This window comes from Passer domesticus, chromosome 2 (assembly GCF_036417665.1).
Source record: "Passer domesticus isolate bPasDom1 chromosome 2, bPasDom1.hap1, whole genome shotgun sequence".
Taxonomy (NCBI): domain Eukaryota; kingdom Metazoa; phylum Chordata; class Aves; order Passeriformes; family Passeridae; genus Passer; species Passer domesticus.
The window spans coordinates 35,188,217-35,206,467 of NC_087475.1; the positions used below are offsets into that span (position 1 = coordinate 35,188,217).

Here is an 18,251-nt window from a genome sequence, read left to right on the forward strand (position 1 = left end):
TCAGATCACACTGAACTGGAACTACAAATGTACAAGATATGTTTCTTTTAGGCCACATAAAATAAGTAAATTAAGTCCTTTAGTGAGTAGAAGATTTGAAACACTCATGTCTTGTTCCCAAGGTACTGAAAAAGCTGACAAAGACCAAGCCAATGCCAGTATGTAGTTCTCTAGAAAAAATTCTGCAGCTGAGCTCTGCCTCACACATGCTGTGACTAAACTCTTACTCATTTCACTTACCTAGTTTTTTCACTCAAGGATTTGAAAAGGAAAATAATGTAAACATGTCCTTCTAGTGGGAATCACTGGGTAAAGGTGGGCAAGATGAGCAATGTGAACTGAAAGGCAAAGAGGTTTAAAATTTGAAGTCTCTAGTTTGTCGTTGGTGGATCTGGGTGTATACACTAGGAATACAAACAAACAAACAAACAAACCTGCCCTACAATTTTGGTTCAATGATAGCAGGGTTAGAACAGTTCTTCCTTTAGCAGACTGCCTACTAAGGATCTTCCCTCACTCCTTAGAAGGCTGGGGAATTCTTCACCTTCCTGCTATTGTGCCTGTGTTGGGAGTGGAAGGCAGGAGTTAAATGAACTCCTGTTTGCTAAAAGCATCCAAGAACTGGAGGAAATAAAAAAAAAACCCATTACATGCAGATTACATAACTACATGTCAGATGTCATGTAAAACAAATGGGGAAGTAACTAAAACTCAGAACCACTTCTGAAGTTGCTGAAAGTTAAAGCAAATAAAATGGATTATGCCTCTTATATTTACATGACTGCAAAGATTTTTGTGAATGTAACATTATGTTATTCAGTAAATGTTTTGGAAATTTAATTTCTGCAGTCAGACACTTTTTCACCTAACATGATATTGTAGCCTAAGATGAACCAAACAAAACCAGCCCATAGCCAGCAGTGAGAAAGTTCAGAAATTTGGGTTTGGTATTTTCCTTGGCATTTCTTTACCTGCAAATATGCAAGACAGACATTTCTTGGCTGATTGCATGTAGCTGCTAAGGACTGATCTTCCTAGAAAGAGAACTTGAGCTTGTGCAGGGACCATAACCAACACAGGCAGGCAGTCACTTTAAACATTGACTAGTCACACAACATTGCTGTTATTTCCAGAACATATTAATTATGAAAATCTGTTTATTTACAGAGGTAGTATTTCTATGAGCATGTTGATATATTGTGACCCTACTGAGTCCTTATGTATTTTTGGGTAATGTGTTTGTATATTGTGATATTAATGCTTAGTTCATCTGACATAACAGGAAGGAAGAGTTAGTTGCATGATCTCTTCATGCGAAGTTGTTAACATCTGCCAATCAGAAAACTTAAGGAAGCTCAAAAGCAGCAAGGGAAATGATAAAGTAAGCAGCTTTCTAACTTGCAGCATTTGTTACTTAATACTGTCATGCAGTAAAACAAAGCTACCTTGCAGAGCAAAACATTTACAGATTCCTGCATGTGACTACTACTACACGTTAAAGCGTCCTTGTTGCTGCAAACCAAAACCAAACAAGATACATGAGGAGAGCTTTCCAAGAGGAGGTACGTCTCTCTATGCTGTGTGTTGACTTTTTTTGTGCCACAGAAGATTTTTTGCAGGATACAAATATTTTCCAGGGATTAAGTTAGGTACAGTCATATTTGCATATGTACAAAACATGGATTAGTGTCCTTTGAGTTTAAGGAATTCTAGAGAATATTTTGAGGATTCTTTTCCCTATTTGATTAAACGTAGAAACGTGTAAATAAAAAATTTCTAAAGATTTCTGCAAGATCCAAGGAAGACTATGAAATGTCTGTAATATCTATTGCACTATTTGACATTTTTTGTCTGACATCTATTTTTCAAAAACTGAAAGAAATGCTATTTTCTGTACCCTTTCTATAAATTAACTAGAAATATGTAGATTTCTATTTCTTGGCGGGGGGGGAGGGTGGGGAAGAGTAGATCACAAAATCATGGGATGGTTGAGGCTGGAAGGCACTTCTGGAAATTGTCCTATCCCAAGCCTTGCTTAGAGCAGGGGCAGCTACAGCAGGTTGGTCAGGGCATCCAGTCAATATCTCCAACACTGGAGACATCAAAGCTTTCCTGGAAAACCTGTTCAAGTAGTTGACTACCTCACAGTAAAAGGTGTTTTCTAGTGTTTAAATTGAATTTCCATTATTTCAGTTTTTGCCCATTGCTTCTCGTCCAGTCAGTTGTCACCACTGAGCAGAGCCTGACCCTTTCTCATTCCCCACAGCTGGGTGTTTGTACACAAGGATAATATCCTTCATCTCTCCAGGATGAGCAACCCCAGATTTCTCAGCCTATTCTCATGTGTCAGAGCCCTTTTGCTGGACTCCTTCCAGTAGCTGCGTATCTTTCTTCTTCTGGGGATCCCAGAAGACCTGGCACTCCAGGAACACCTCCCTTGACCTGCTGGCAGCACTCTGCCTCATGCAGCCCAGGGTGCCTTTGATCTCCTGTTCTACAAGGGCACATCATTGGCCCGTGGTCAGCCTGTGCTCTTTGCAAAATGCTTTCCAGGTGGATCTCAGCCTCTGCTGGTGCCAGGGGTTATTCCTCCCCAAACAGAGGACTCAGCACCTTCCTTTGCTGAATTCCAAAAGATTCTTGTCATCCCATTTCTCCAGCTTTTTCAGGTCTCTCTGAAGCAAAAATAGTTGCATGGCACCCACTTCTCCCAGTTTTGTATCAGCTACAGGAATCAGAATACTGATCTAAAAACTGAAATAGTTGTATTTAGGCAGCAATTTGATAATAATATTTCATTGCTTGTTACGCATTTTAAGGTTTCTATTCCTATTTCAATGCTTCCAGGAAGGCTTAGCCAGTGTATGATATTCTCCATATCTCAGCAATGTATAAGTGTCAGTTTATCCTCATGGCCCCCTATGAGTAAAATACAAAGTTTCATTTCTGGAAGTGTGTCAAGGGCAGGAGTAATTTTCCCAGAGACATTGAAGCAAATAAGTCACTGGTCTCAGGTGACATTTTCTGGTACCATCCTGCGTTCACAGCCTAAGAGCAAAGACAATAGACTAAGAGGGTAAGAATTGGCAGTGCTTAAGTCAGTATTTAGTGCATGCTTTCTGTAGAAACCACTACAGACTACCCAACAGTATTTTACTTCTGGCATATTGATAAGGTGGATAGACTGGGCTTATAACAAACTGCGCTGGAGAGAGTTGTGGAGTGTGCTAAGAGTTGAGGTGTCTGGAAAACAGGTGCTTGAGTCCCCCCTGGGGCTCTCCCCTGTGTAGCAGGATAGACACACACTTCTGTGGCTGGCCAGGGGAGAAAGAGGAAAGAAGAAAGGCAGAAAAATCATCCAGTTTGGGTATTTTCATCCCAATAAAATCTGTTTTGATGAAATATGAGGAAATACTGCTTACAGCAGAATATGTATGGTTCTTCTGGTCTGATCCTCCAAATAACACCCACAATCATTTTGACATGAGTGTTCTTTCTGGCACCTTCAATACTGAGGTGACTTCAGACCAGAGAGAGCTTTACCACACCTCTCTGAAGAAGACCAGTCTGGGAGAGGGTAGAGGTTCTGAAGGCAGAAAATTCCTAAAAATATGATGCTGGAGCCACTTGTTTGGCCACTGTACAGAAGGTCTGGCTTGCTCAGCTGAATTGCTCAGGGCTCACCACAGCTCCTACTTCGCCCATCCTGCCTGCAGGCAGAGAAAAAACAGAGAACCTGGTGCTTTCAGCTGGAATGGTAATTTCTTATGAGGAAAGGGAATCCTTACAGGCCCTGCTATTCCCACTGCATGTCCAATGAAATGTCCAGAGTGTGGAGACAATGATGCCAGAAAACACTTCTCTAAGCAGACGGGGCTGTGGATTATTCCTATGGCAGTGTCCCAGATGAGCATTTCCCTGAAAAAGCATGAAGGGTATTTGCAGCATGGGGCTGCAGTCATGTGTAGGAAACCTGAGGGAGATTTTGAGAGAACAGGAGTAATCAGAACAGAGTGAGGGAGAGTTCAAGAAAAATAAAAAAAAAAGAAAATAAAGGAAAGGTGAGCAGACAGTTGCCAAAAAATAGGAAAACAAATGCCTAGAAAAGGAACATGAGGAAAGAAAAGGGGAAGTGTTGAGTGACTGAACAGAAAGGACAAAACAGAGAAAACATGATTAAGAGGCTAACTAGAAGGACAACAGGTCTCAAGGTTCTCACGTGCATTACTGGGGAGGTCTCTGAGACCATGGGAAAGTGGAAATAACTATTGAGACAATATCTCACAGAGAATTCAATGGCCAGTCCTCCATACTGTTTGTACTTGAGATTCTTCAGTATCACTTCGTAGCAGCCTTGGCCACATCCTCACTGTAGTATGATGATTTACAAATATGGATGCTGCAAGAGATAAGCAGGTTGCAGTGCAGAGTCTCTCTCTGTTGCAACCCAGGGTGGTGTCCTGGCCCAGCTTGAATCCTGGGGACTGTGATGGAAATGTCACATCAAGCCAATTTCCAGGAAATGCGACATGCCTTCTGAAAATATTCAAGATTACAGAATAACTTACTTGGAACATCAGGGTGGGTTTTTGCTTTCACCACAAGTGGAGTCAGTTTGAAATCAGCATTCTGAGATGACCATAAAAATTAATATAGAAGGGTTGACTAGTAACAAAATATTAACGTTTCTCTTTTTCCTGAGTTTGTAAGAATTTAATTCAGTTTTAGAATTATCCTTAGTACTATCTGTAATCAAGAAAATTGCTACTATGAAGTTGCACTGCTAGACAATGCTAAAGCAAACACAAATTTAACCAGAATTGCTTCTTCATGTAAAAAAAAAATAAATCTGGAAATAGAGAAATCTTTTCTAAAGAGTTTTCACCTCCTTGGAGAAAAGGAAAATTGTACAAAAGATGAGAAATGTTTGACAAGACCTGATGCCAGTGTTTGACTAGCTTTGCCCAGTCCTCCCTAGGAGATGAATGAATGTGGAGTCACCCTTTGCAGGTGCTCACACTTCCTTAGTAATTTAAATTGCCTACAGTGATCTGGAACTCATTTGACTCCTTGGTGTCTGACACTGAAGCAAGCAAAAATTTGAAGGAGACTCTTGTGTGTGGATGCAAACCTCTTGGAACAGTGGGAGATATGTAGTTTGGAAAGCAGAGGCCCATTTGTGACAGCAAACAGGAAGAAATACTGTGGTGTCCTGACCTTGGCTGGCCACCAGCTGCCCACCAAGCTGCTCTCTCACTCCCCCTCTTCCTTATTCTCTACTTCCTCTCAGCAGACAATATTCAGCCACTCCCTGAGACAGGGGGCTGCAGTACACATAGCAGTTGCTTTGGAAGTCCAATGTCTGGACAAGAAATGCCTCATCCTTCTTTCTCCCATGTTTTATTGCTGAATATGCTGCCATATGATATAGGCTACCTCTATGAGTTGGGGTCAGCTGTCCTGACCATGTTCCCTCCCAGCATCTGGCTCATTCCTGTCCCACTCCCCTCTGCAGAGTTGGTGGGATGGGGTTGGAGAGACAACCCTGATGCTGTTCCAGCACTGCTCAGCAGCAGCCAAAACACTGGTGTGTTATCAACACCATTCTAGCTGCTGGTACAAAGCATTGTGATGTTCACAGGATCAAAAAGCAAGAAAACCTGACTCTCTGATGGTACAGTTAGGACAGATATGTGGGAAAAAGTAATTCTCAGTCATGGTCTCTGCACTGAATACAGTGAGTGTGTTTATCATCATGAGCGTCTGTGGCTTCTTTATCTCAAGCTACTTTTATAGGCAGCATCATGGCTATTCAGTTAGTTCAAAGAAGAGGTGCCTGAAGCACATCCTCTGCTTGGCTTTTCTAAAGAATCTTTTTAAAAAATTAAGTTTTGCAAAACCAAAATAGACTTCAACATGATTTTCCTTTCATTTTTGAAAATATTTTCCTTTTTCTTTCTGAAGGTTTCATTATCTCTTTCCAGAGAAGGAAATATGTTTGATACTCTTGGACTCATTTGTATGATTTCGTGGTATATGATGCTATTTCATCCCTTGTATGCTGACATCCAGTGTATGGAGTGTAAGTAGGTTTTTGCAAATATAATCTGAGAAACAATGTTTAACTCTTCATTTATCAGAGATACTTGCAATGAAACTGGCAATTGCTGTCTTAAGCCTGACAGATACTATCCTCTGCATTCAACAAAAGCAATAGCATATCCTTACTGAACTTATGCTGCTACACTTTCAGCAGATGCACAGGAATCACCTATTACAAATGTGAATGTGGACTGGAGAAAAATGGAACTGTCCTGGGAGAGCAGCAGGAATTTCTCTGAGTACAAATGTATCATCATGGACATTGGAAAGTCCATGGAATATGAGGACACAGAGGTAAACTTGCTATTCATTGAGATAAATAATTGTACCTTTTATCAACTTCACTTACTTTGAAAAAAATGAATGTCGCAGATAACATCTGACATGTGGCTGTTTGCAGTCTATAGCTTGATCTCTTAGGGGCTGTGGAAAACCATCAGCGATGCCAGGGTGCATTTACTGTGAGATGAGCACCCAATACATACTAAAGAATTGAAATTCTGGCACCAAAGTAGAAAGAAAGTGATAGCCTGAAATGCAGCTATGTTGAGTCATGAGTAGGGATGTAGCTGCTAAAAAAAGGGGCTGTGAGATTAAGTGAGACTTCTAGAGACTTTAAAGAGACATAGCAAGAGACACCCTCGCAAAAAAAAAAAAAAACCAAAAAAAACCACTGCCATGGATTATGGTTATCTTAAGTTCTTCACTTGTTTCCCAGTAAACTGGACCATGCCTGTAGCACAGGCTATGCTATAAACCCACATTATCTAAAGAGGAAAATAGGAAGCTCCACAAATAGAGACGGCTTGTTTAGCCTAGCAAAGCAGGTGCCCTAGAAATACACACTACAAAATAGATTACATCTTTTTTGGCAATTATATGTATAACACCATAGACATTTTTTAACCCCTGGGCAGGTCAGGTGAGGACTTTTATTTTGCTTAATCCTTTGGTTAAACTCCTTTGTGGCTCCCTTACATATTTGCCATCTTCTGTTGTGCCACTGGGCTACTATTAGTCTCCTAAAATAGTGGCACACTAGCATAGCATCCAGCTTCTGAACTGCAAAGCTTTTTGTGTAGTTATGTTTTTGATTCCTCAGTTCCATTCTGTATCATCCTTGAGTGCTAAAGGAGAGAGATAGTTTTTGAACCAAAAACATACATATACATGGAATTGCATTCCTGAGTTGCACTTCCATAGCCAGCCTCATCTAACATCAGAAGAGCAAAGGCAGAGAAATAAAATATCATGTTCTCTTTACAGGTGAATAATCCACTATGCAGCTTTCCAGTGGAACTACACATGCCTATGCACAAAGGGGTAATCTTTATCATTGAAGTGCCAAACACAAACATCTCAAAACAATGCAGCTTTCTTCCTGGAGGTAATGTATCTGGTCTGGCTAAGGTTTTATGCAATTGCAATCTTTTAAAGGTAAACATTGCCTTAGAAAACAGTTACTTACACAGTAGATAACTGCCGTATTTTCTATTAAAATATTTTTATTTTCAGATCTGTTAACATTATTTGCTCTCTAATAAATGTCTCCATCATTCTGCAAGAGAAGTATTACAACAAATGCATCCATAATTGGATTATTCTCCTTTATACTAAGGCTCAGAAATGCTAATAAATTACAGTAGTTTAAAGGTGGATACAAATAACTCTTCTGGCAGTTACAAATTAAGATGCTAGTACTTACTGATTGACTGCCTTTCTACTGGGCTGTTGATGAGCTTGTTGTGACCCATTTTTCCCTTCCTTCTCAGCTGAGTTTTCCATTAAAATTTCCCAGCCACCAGGGGTGCAGCAGCTGTGTATAACTGGGGTATTTCAGGCATGACAGAGGTGATGGATTAGCAGCTTTCTCATGTCTGAGCAGAGAAAATGCACGCTGCTCTTCTCTTCCTGTAGACTTGCCAGCAGAAACACTCATGGTGACCCTCAAAATATAAGCCAGAACATGCAAAACTTTGTTGTATCTCCCCTGCTGGTGCTAACTTCCATGTGTGCAGCTTCCCCAGAGGGTTCCCCTGTTCTTCCATAAGGTTGCCCTCTTTATTGGGCACTGGAGAGGGCTGGAGTCAGTAGCAGAGGAAGCCTCCATGCATTCACTGAATTTAGGACATAGCACAGTAAGAAGCAGAAAACTGGTTGAAGAAGAGAGGAAGAGGCTGAGCATGCCTGCACAGCCCAGCCATGAGGGACCTTGCAAAGAAACGAGGTCCCCATTTCAATGTGCTCCAGGAAAGCAAAAGAACAAGTTGCTGTCACCCACATGAAGGTGGAAAGATCTAAGCAGGAGCCCGCTTCATTGGAGAGCAGGAAAAAGTCCAACCTTAAAAAAATAGTCTCTGCTTTTTTAATCCTCTGTGTAAATCCGTCAGGAGTGATTACTTGGGCATTAATTGGAAACGGGGAAATACTTATCTTTGTAGCAGCATGGACAGTATTACAAGGCAATGTGCCTTCCTTTGCTTGTGGAATGCTCCACTGAAAGGTTTCACAGGGCAGAGGCAGTTAAAGTGGAGTGAGAGTAGAGTTTTATCTCAGTTGTCATTCTTAACCCAAGCAATAACTAGCTGGGCTTGCAGGTATCTAACATACCTAAGAGTGTGCCATGGTCCTCCAGCTTGGAGGAGTCACATGCTTTTTCCTCACCATGGATATTCCTGTGTTTGCAGGCATGAAGGGCTCAGCCATTGAAAACTTCTCCTGTGTGCTTTATAATATCTTCCTCATGAACTGCACTTGGCAGGCAGGAAGGGATGCTCCAGCAGACACACAGTATTTTCTGTACTGGCAGAAGTCAAGGTAAGTAGCTCTGCTTGAGACAGGAAATTCTGAATTCTCATTCAACACATCACAGTGCCCATGTTTAACTGAAATATTTTGCCATATGCAGAGATGAAGAGGAGATGGAATGTGAACTTTACATTAAAGATGAAAATTGCAGAAATGTGGGATGTATCTTCCAAAACGTGAGCATAGGGATTGAAACAGCTTACTTCCTGGTGAATGGGTCTAGCAAACACTCTCTGATCCAGTTCTATGATGAGTACATTGACCTGTATAAAATTGGTAAGTAATTTAATATTTTTTTTATTACTCTTTTATAAAATAAGGAAGTGTGGAATTTTTCTTGAAAAGAATATTAAAACAAAGTCTGTAGCTGCTGCAGCATCCTGCACTGTAGGGCAGTTTTTGCTTCCAACAGCTGAGAGAATACAGCTCCAAAACTTGACCAAAACACGCAAAGGCAGAGGCAGCCTGAAAAAAACTGTTAAGACAAGAGGTGTGGACATAGTCATGGATTCCAAGTAATGAAACACAATGGTTAGATTTTCAAGGCCACCTTTCTTAAGGGCCTGTTTTACCATGCCTTAATCTCACACCTGAGAGCCACAAGAGCTACATGTCCTAAAACCAGAGTTTGGGCTCAGTTTCCAAGTTAGGGCTGTGTTTAAGCCCCAAGAGAAATCAGGTCACACTGAGTCAACTGTATTATAGGCACTCCAATTCAGATGTCTTGAATGCATCATGAATAATACTACATATACAAAAACTTCCTTCCTTTTTCCTATGGAAACTAGCACTGTCAATGTGAGGTTGGAAAACAGATGTAGAAGAAAATGGCACTCTGCTGATTGCACTGCTGAATTACACAAAATCTTTCATACCTTTTCTTTACAAGAACTTCCTTTACTTCAGATGTCCAAAAACTGCGTAACATATTCTCAAGTTTTGGTTAGGTGTTTTGTTGCTCTTTGCCAGATAACTTCAGTTAGCACCAGCAGCACACAGTTGTACATCAGCTGCCTCACCTTCACATGCATTTTGCTGTGAAGGCATGAATTGTAGCTGACCACGCCTGTATTAATTATTCAATTTTTTCCCCAGAAATACTCACTGCTCCATTAAATGTCACTGCCCATTGTACCAGAGATCCAACGGGCTGCATAATTACGTGGCATCCACCCCTTACAAGTCATGAGAAAAACACAAAGTGTTTTCAGTATGAAATTAGCATACAAAACAAGGTAAAAACAATTTCTTAGTTTGTGTTTTGTACCGTACCTGTGCTCATGCTTATCTATAATATGTACATTTCTGACTTCTTTATTTGTTAATTTTTCTGTCATAAGCTGTAGTGTCCTCCTGCTACAGTTTTTCTGGTCTCATATCCCACCTGCCACGAACTTCTGCAGCTCAGAGGCTCACCATGGTGGCAATTGCTCAGCTACAAGACCATTACAGGAAAGATCAGCTAAGGGTTAAACATAAATATACAACTGCAATAAAGCAACACATCATTAAATTTTGTTTGTTTATTAAAAATGAAACCAATGCCTTGCAGGCTGTTTGGAATATCTGGATTGTGTATCTTTCATGCATTAATAGTATCTACCTTGGTACCTATTGGTACAAGGAGCAATTGCAGCAATGTAGCTTTCCAGCTGGTTGGAATAATTTGACAATAATAGCTTGTGTGAAATACTTACAAAGTTCTACATAAAGATATAGATCACAATATAGCAGTATTGTGAAAACATTTATTTGAAAAAAATACACGTTAAGTCTTGTTTCCTGTGCCACAATCAGAATGGGTGGGGCTCAGTGTAGATTTCTACATTTGGGTAGGAAATTCATCTCCTAGACTGAGACACCTTTATGCAGATGTCTGCATAGGAGCACGAATATCTCCTAAGGGTCAGTGCACATCAGGGCTCCCTGCTGTGGAGCAGTAGGTGCCTCACAGCTCTTGAGGTGCTCAAGGTACCAGCAGTACTGACACAGAGATGGCAGCTAGAACTCACACCTTTCAGGAGGGGCCAACAGAGGTGAGACAGCTAAAGCAGCACTGCACATCTGTTCAAGCAACTCTTTTACACCCTGCTCATTCCCAGCACAGACTGGTGACTTCCATCATGTCCTAAGCTGAAAGCACTCAGCTGACAATGAGTGATGGGGACATGTTAGTCTGCTTTACAGTAAAAGACACACTGTGGGTGTGTTTTCTGTAATGAGACATTCCTTCCAGTTATACCTTTCTGACTTTTCCATAATGCTGGCTATCCCGATATTACATGTGATAGATGTTTCCAGGACCTCAGCTTTTCAATGCTTTCTGAGATCGTTGCTAAAAGTCACTGCTATTGAATTTGTTCACTCATTTTTGAACCTATCCTTTTCTTCAAAATTTTCAGGTTCTTTGATCCAGGTCAATGTTTGATTCCAGTTAATTAAATTTTGATTGTACAGGATGTGTAAGCAGCTCTCCACAGAAAGCCCCTGAGCATGGATAAGTCTAACAGAGACTTTGACTGGAAGGAGGGTAAATTTGCTATTCACATCAATTTTCACAAACTATTGTGAAATTGCAGCTTCCAGATCTGCTGTGTTTGTAGCATGATGTGATTGCTTGTGTAATTTGGATATGGATGAGAATGCATAGCGTGTATAAAAATACACTTAGTGGCAAATGCAGCTTCTCACATCTACTGATAAATGTTTCCTCCTTTTTTAAAAAGAAAATGTAGGAAGACTCTGAATAAAATGCTGTTATTCTGGGACATTACTGGAGAGTACTATCTGATTGATTTTTCAGTTTTAAATAAACTATGATCTTCAAAAGCAAGAAAATGAGAACAATATAGAGAAATATTTGATTCATAAGAAAATAATAAAAATGAAGATTTGTCTTTGTTTTGCAGGATGAGCCCAAAGAAGAGAAAAAGCTTCCTCGTGTAAGTATTCTTGTCAAAATTTGCCACATACAAATTTGTGGTTTTGCCTACTTAAGCATATAAATACCATCACGGAAAATACACTTTCTTATAGAACTACAGGTTTTGTATCAATGTACCAATGAGAATTCAGAAAAAATATGTTCCTGTGATATCTTTAAGTGTAAACTTGATATATCCCTTCTGGATGGCATAGGTAGAATTTTCCATGGATTTCACAAAACTTCATACATTCCATCTATTGCACAAATAGATTTTGTTCCTGACAGACGTGACATTTTGCTTGCTAAAAACTGAAACACTCTTTCTCATTGGAATAATACCACTGTTAGCTCAGGACAGCTAGGCAAAGGGAGTACAACAGTCTTCAAAACCTGGGGAATTCAATAAATACTGTCAGTCTTCCCTTGACAAATGAGTAGTCTTCTAAGCCTTGGAAGGGCTTGACAGATTCGACGTTATACAAAGAATCATGAGGCCAAATATTACATACCTGTTATTGTATTATCTCAAGAACATTAAATATTTTTAGCAATGACAGACACCAACCTGTTTAATCCCCATGAAGGTTGCAAGGGGAGTTTCCAGGGTACTTCTCCAATTTCTGCTTTGTGTCTTTCAGATTTCCTTAGGATCCACAAACAAGGACACACCAAAGAAAAAAAAAAGTCTATAAAGCATAATAAAAGAAATCAAATAAAAAATAAACTTAAAAAAATTTTTGCCTTCAAAAACCAGTTTTGCTGCAAGATAGTACATACCTAAAAAAAAAAATCATACAAATAAATTTTTTTAGAAACTGTACCAGGAAATTTACCTACAAACTTTGTTAATAGTTGCCTATGAGGTGAAATGCTGTCTGATCACTTTCCTGTTAGGTAAGGAATGACAGATATGAATTCCAAAATTACAATGAGAAAAAAAGATACACTCTGAAAATCAGAGCACGTGGAAAAAACTGTCTCGTAAGCTCAAATTGGGGGGAATGGAGTGAACCCATTGAGTTTGGTAAGACCATGATTTTTTTCTTTTTCAGTATTACCTTGTTTGCTTCCCTTTCTTCCTCATAGTCACAGAAATGGATAAAATCCTAATTTTCACCCAATTACAGAAGGAACTGGGGGGATTATATTAACGTGGAGGAGTAGCTCCAATACTCTGGCAGCAGAGCCTTTGATTAGCTGGGATTGTGAAGGCAGCAGTTACTCAGAGCCAGGGGCTACAGAAACAGCCTGAGACAGACCCACCCTTGTCTTTGGTCTGCTGTGATGAGGCTGCCTCTTTGTTCTCTTAAGTTTTTACATGAATATCATCCCCTTCTTCCTCCATCTTTCTTTTCACACTTTACACTAATTTTGCTCTATTAATTGTTCTGTAAGTCTGTTTATTCTTTTTTTCCAGAATTAAAAAAAAAAATTCTCCAAATCTTGATTCTCTAAATTTTAAGTATTTGAAAATGTTTAAAATGTATCAAGTCTATCTGCATTTTTGGACAAAATTCTATAATGAAGTCAAATTGAAGTCCTTTAGAACATCCAAGAAATGTAGTGAAATTCATTCATTGCATCATACAGTCACAAAAGCAGCTTTTTACCATTCTAAAATATTTCTCTCTCGGCTGTTTCAGGTCAAGGGAAAGATTATTTTATTTTTGTGATTTTATTTCTGATTGCACTTGGAACAATCTCAATTGTACTTCTCCTGTACTGTCTTTTCAAAAGGTAAATCAACCTTTTTTCTGTAGACACTACTGGCAGAGTATTATCTATATGAAACACATTCCTCCAACCTCCTACTTTCCTACCTGCAAATTAAAATAATCTGATTATCAATGTCATGAACTATTACAACCAGGATTGCTGTGAAGGGCCCTTTGGCATGCAAAATCACTAAGTAGAAAAGGGGGAAAGGATGTTGAAGTTATTAAGTGATTCTACCAGATCCTACAAAAGCTTTTTTGTTCTTACTTTTAAGCATTTAACATCCAGGCTTTGAAGCTATTGGCTGCATACAGTACCAAACAAGAAGGAATCCAAATTAACATATTGATATTTTGAGAAAACTTCTCACTCAGTGGTGAAAGTTATGTCATGTGATTTATTCAAAGTAATTTATTAATAACTTATTTACTGTGATTCTAATCACAAAATAAATTTTAATAACCCAAATGCTAGGTGTAATAATAGTTACCCCACTGAAAATATTTTATTTCTCATTTAATTTGTAGAGCAATAGATATTTAATCTTGAAAGTAAAAAAAAGTCCTTAAGTTACACCACAAAATATTTGTGTAAGTTATATTAGCAATATTTTCAATTTCTCCACAATCCCATTTTCTACCCAAAGGTACTGCAGTTTCAAGAATCTATTTCCTCCCATACCACAACCAAGAGACAAATTCAATACATTAACTGATGAAGATATCCAGGTATGATTTCTTCTCAATTCAGTCAAATTTGTTAACTACAAACCACAACAGGCCAAAGACTAGAAGAACTGACTTATAGAAATAAGTGTTAACATTTGGTCCAAAGCTAATTTCTGTCACGCAAGCTATTCTGCTTTGAAACCTGAAATGCTCTATGCCAGTACTAAAAATATTTTCCCGGAGGTATTTGCAGACATACCAGAATTTACACATTTACTGAGTGTAAATTTACTGTAATTTCTGTGTGTACCAGTTTTGCAAGGTTGCTGTTCATACTTTAAAAAGAACCAAAGTGAAGATGCATTCCATTAGCATTTTCGAACACCAACGGTCATAAAATAATGTGAATATATATTTCATAAGCCTGACCCATACCCATATAAAAATCCTGTCACACATTGCAAATCAACAGGGCTGGAAAGACTTAACAGTGAAACTAACCTTCCTCTTGCTTCAACACATGATTTGCAATTTCAGTGTTTTGTTGAAGTTGTATTTGACCAGTACACTGTAGCAGCCTGGTGCAGCCTATTCTGTGTGTTTATTTAGCCTAATTTTTAAAAAGCCTTTTAATAGCTTGGTTTAATGCACTTAAAATCCAATGCTTTTTACCCTTATTCCTTTCCCGTTTACAGTATCTTACACACCTGCACACTGTCAACAGCAAGTAACTCTTCTGTCTGTCTGCACACATCACGACAACCAGGCTCCAAACCATTCATGCTTCCCAAATCCATCCATTTGAGCAGTGGTTTGTATGGTGACTGCATAGTGAGGCGATGCTTTCCCTCAGCTGGCTAAAGCAAAGACATACTTGAAATCAGTAAATCAGGTTAGTCATTAATTGCCAAAAATTCAGTGGGCAACACCACACATTCCAATGAGGATTCCTAAAGTGACACATAAATTTTTCTTCAATAGTTTCCAAAGAATCCCCAAATCTCTGTATACTAAAACTCTCTCCTTTTGGTAACTACACAGCAGCTTGCTGTCCTGATTAATTTGTTTTATCCTACCACCTTTGGCTTCCACAGAAAGTAGGTACGAGTGTGACTTAGATAGGTTTTCTCATACACCTTAAGTCATGGTTTCTCACTTCCTACTAAGCTGCCAGACCTAAGGCTACAGAGCAGCAGCAGTATACAGCCCATTACATTAAATAATAAGAGCTAGGAAAGTAACAAGCAGTTTTTGGAAAATTGCATACTGATTGCTTGCTTTTCCTGAACTTGAGTGGCTTTCAAATTCCTGTGCATATACAGTACCAAACAAACTCAAACCACTCCACTACAACCCAGAGGACTTTGTGGATGAGATCTGCAAACTGTGGCACAGGAACTTCCGTGCAGGGAGCAATGCAGCAGCAGCAATTGCCAGAGTTAAATGAAGCCCTCACTTTACCTCACAACTGCCAACCACCACTGTGAAGATAATTCATTTGATTTTGACATGTTTAAACAGTTTGATCTACTCTTAAAACCTAATTTTATTTTACCTCTTCTCTCCAAACTCAGTACCTTTAACACTGATTGAATGTTGTAATTCTTCAAAATTATTAAAATAACACTGTACAGAAAGTACATTTTCAAAAGCTCTCCTCCACCGAATACCAAACATTCTCCCTGACATTTAGTGCTAATGGTTTTTTGAGCTGTTTTGAAACCTGCAATATCCTTTGCTAATCACACCTTTTTAAAGCTTTCATTTTCTCATTTTCCCTCTATTTACTCAATGACTTTTCACATTTTCTAATTCTTTTCTCTGATTACACAATGCTTTTCCTGAGATCACTGGAAAAGCTCATGATCAAAAAAACCTAACTTTCTGCACTGCATCCTTAAAACACTCATGTTAAAGAACTGCCAATTTTATTTGCTTTAAGATCCTACCAACCAAATTATTCCATGCATCAGACAACTTGCACTCCTCTAATCCATTTTATTTTACTCATCTTACTACAGACCAATGATTTTCTAGTCATTCTCCCCATATGCTTTCCTCACCATTCCCAAGTTTTATCACCTCTTGCCTGGAGTTAAAATATATTCCAAGAACTTGCAAGACACACTCTGTGCATTTTCCTTGGAGAACAGTAAAGTAGCCCAAAACACCATGACCACAAAGCCCTGCAGTGCTTTACTCATTCTTCAGCTTTCCTAGAAAAAAAGTCTCCAGAACACCCTGGTTTGATGTTCTGCAACATACCCTCAGTATGACAGTAAGCTTGGTTTTTTACCTTTTTTTCCCCACCAGTACTAGCCCTCCTTTTTTTTTTTTTTTTTTTTTAATTATTTATCTTCCCTCAAAACTTGAAACCCCAAGTGCTCTGCGTATTACCATCTAACCTAGCAGCAGGCACTCTCCTAGAACTCCAGGTTAGCCAATGTAAAAATGTCTGATAGCAACCAAAATATTTTATCTACATGCCTAGCCAGCACCTACATATGGAAAATTCAGCAAATAGTAACTGAATAAATTCCTTCTATTGTCTCAGCTAAGGCTGTCCAGTGTATAAATCAGCGTCTGTTCCTCCTCCTTCTAACAGCCAGTACTGCTCAGTCATATTGATACATTCATTAACTGTCCTTAAAACTGTTTTCTCCTGCCTTGCAATCATTTATTAGCTATTAAAATACTAAGATGTGATGCTTTTGGTACTGCTGAAACTAATGTTCAGAATGGTATCAACTTGTAGCTTACTGCATGATACAGCATTTTCTTTCCCTTTAGACAGAATATATAAATCTACCAACAAAAAGTCATGCTGAGAAAATAACTACAATTGAAGAATGATCCAACATTCCAAAAACACACCTGATTCCCCAACATGAAAGAAAATTATGGATCCTGCTGACAAGTACTTCAAGCCAGCCTATAAAAGGACATAATCACCTACAGAACTGTGTGTCCCCTTGAAATCCACATAAATGGGAGCAGACGAAAAAAAGGGAGAAAAATCAGAAATTTGCTCTTTTCCCTTTGTTCAAACCCACAATGCCTGGCAACTAAGCTTTTCTGCAAGCACCTACTCTGAAGTGCTTAAACCTTGCTAAGAGGTTCTTCACAATGTGAGACAAGCCCTCTTAACCAGAATAAAGCTGTTATTTCTTGTCGTCATTGCTACGAAGCTTCTTTCATTATGATTTCCTGTAGGCTGACAGCCTTGCTGTATAACGCCACAGCAATTTTACTGTAATTCTTATATGCCGTTATTTTCCAAAGCACAAACCAGCTATTTAGGTGTTTAAATTTGGTCTTTGATCTTCCAACCAGTACCACCAAGCTATCCCAGTATGTGCAACTAACTTTATGCAAGACAAGAACAGAATATAAAATTATCCTTGTCAAATATAATTATTAATACTGGTCTCAGTCAGCCATTTCATGAGCTCAGTACTGCAACTGTAAATAGCCCTCTGCAACACCGTGATCCTGTGCAGTTTTAGTATGTACTTAAGTAACAAATAGCATTGAAAGCCTTCAAAAAAAATCCCAACAGTTGTGAGAAATGAAATAAAATCTAGTATTTAATAGCTAGATCTTAAATGTAAAAATTTCTCACAAATGTATTTTAGTTTCTCCCTTCAAAGGGTGCAAATGCTATTTCCAATGCCTTTTAAAAATAATATAGGCTTTAGATGTCAGCATCTAAACATCTAAACGCTGGACAGTTTCCTGTTCATACTTTTCAAAATGAATGTATTTCAGTGTTTCAATAAGACAGAGAACAAATGTTTCTTTTTAAAAGTCTCATTTATTGTTTGCCTCTTACATCCCTAAACTGCATCACACATTGGAAATTGCTGCTGCATGACTAAGGGAAGCCATATATTAAGAAAAAAAAAAACCAAAAACCTGAACACCACAAATTAGTTCATATTGAATGTACAACATAGGGAAATTGCAGTTCCACTTAAAACTCTTTGTTCTGGTTTAGGGCAAATTTGGGAGGATTTGCTTCTTTTCCTATT

General features: G+C 38.8%; 1 protein-coding gene across 11 annotated transcripts; it reads left to right on the forward strand.

The window, feature by feature from the left end:
- The first annotated feature begins 1,329 nt into the window (after positions 1-1,329).
- Positions 1,330-17,397, forward strand: LOC135293731 (granulocyte-macrophage colony-stimulating factor receptor subunit alpha-like). 11 transcript variants are annotated; one of them, XM_064408229.1, is made up of 13 exons: positions 1,330-1,562; positions 4,452-4,581; positions 5,965-6,082; positions 6,254-6,396; positions 7,369-7,489; positions 8,790-8,919; positions 9,011-9,186; positions 10,006-10,145; positions 11,820-11,852; positions 12,731-12,860; positions 13,480-13,573; positions 14,199-14,280; positions 17,011-17,397. In XM_064408229.1, the coding sequence occupies exons 3-13, from the start codon at positions 5,995-5,997 to the stop codon at positions 17,071-17,073; spliced, it is 1,200 nt and encodes a 399-aa protein (XP_064264299.1). In that variant the 5' UTR covers positions 1,330-1,562; positions 4,452-4,581; positions 5,965-5,994; the 3' UTR covers positions 17,074-17,397. The 11 variants fall into 11 exon arrangements, with proteins under 11 accessions (XP_064264299.1, XP_064264295.1, XP_064264296.1 ...); XM_064408228.1 differs by lacking the exon at positions 1,330-1,562 and adding an exon at positions 2,216-3,076; XM_064408231.1 differs by lacking the exon at positions 1,330-1,562 and adding an exon at positions 2,216-3,076 and having other exon boundaries at positions 5,985-6,082.
- The last annotated feature ends 854 nt before the right edge of the window (positions 17,398-18,251 follow it).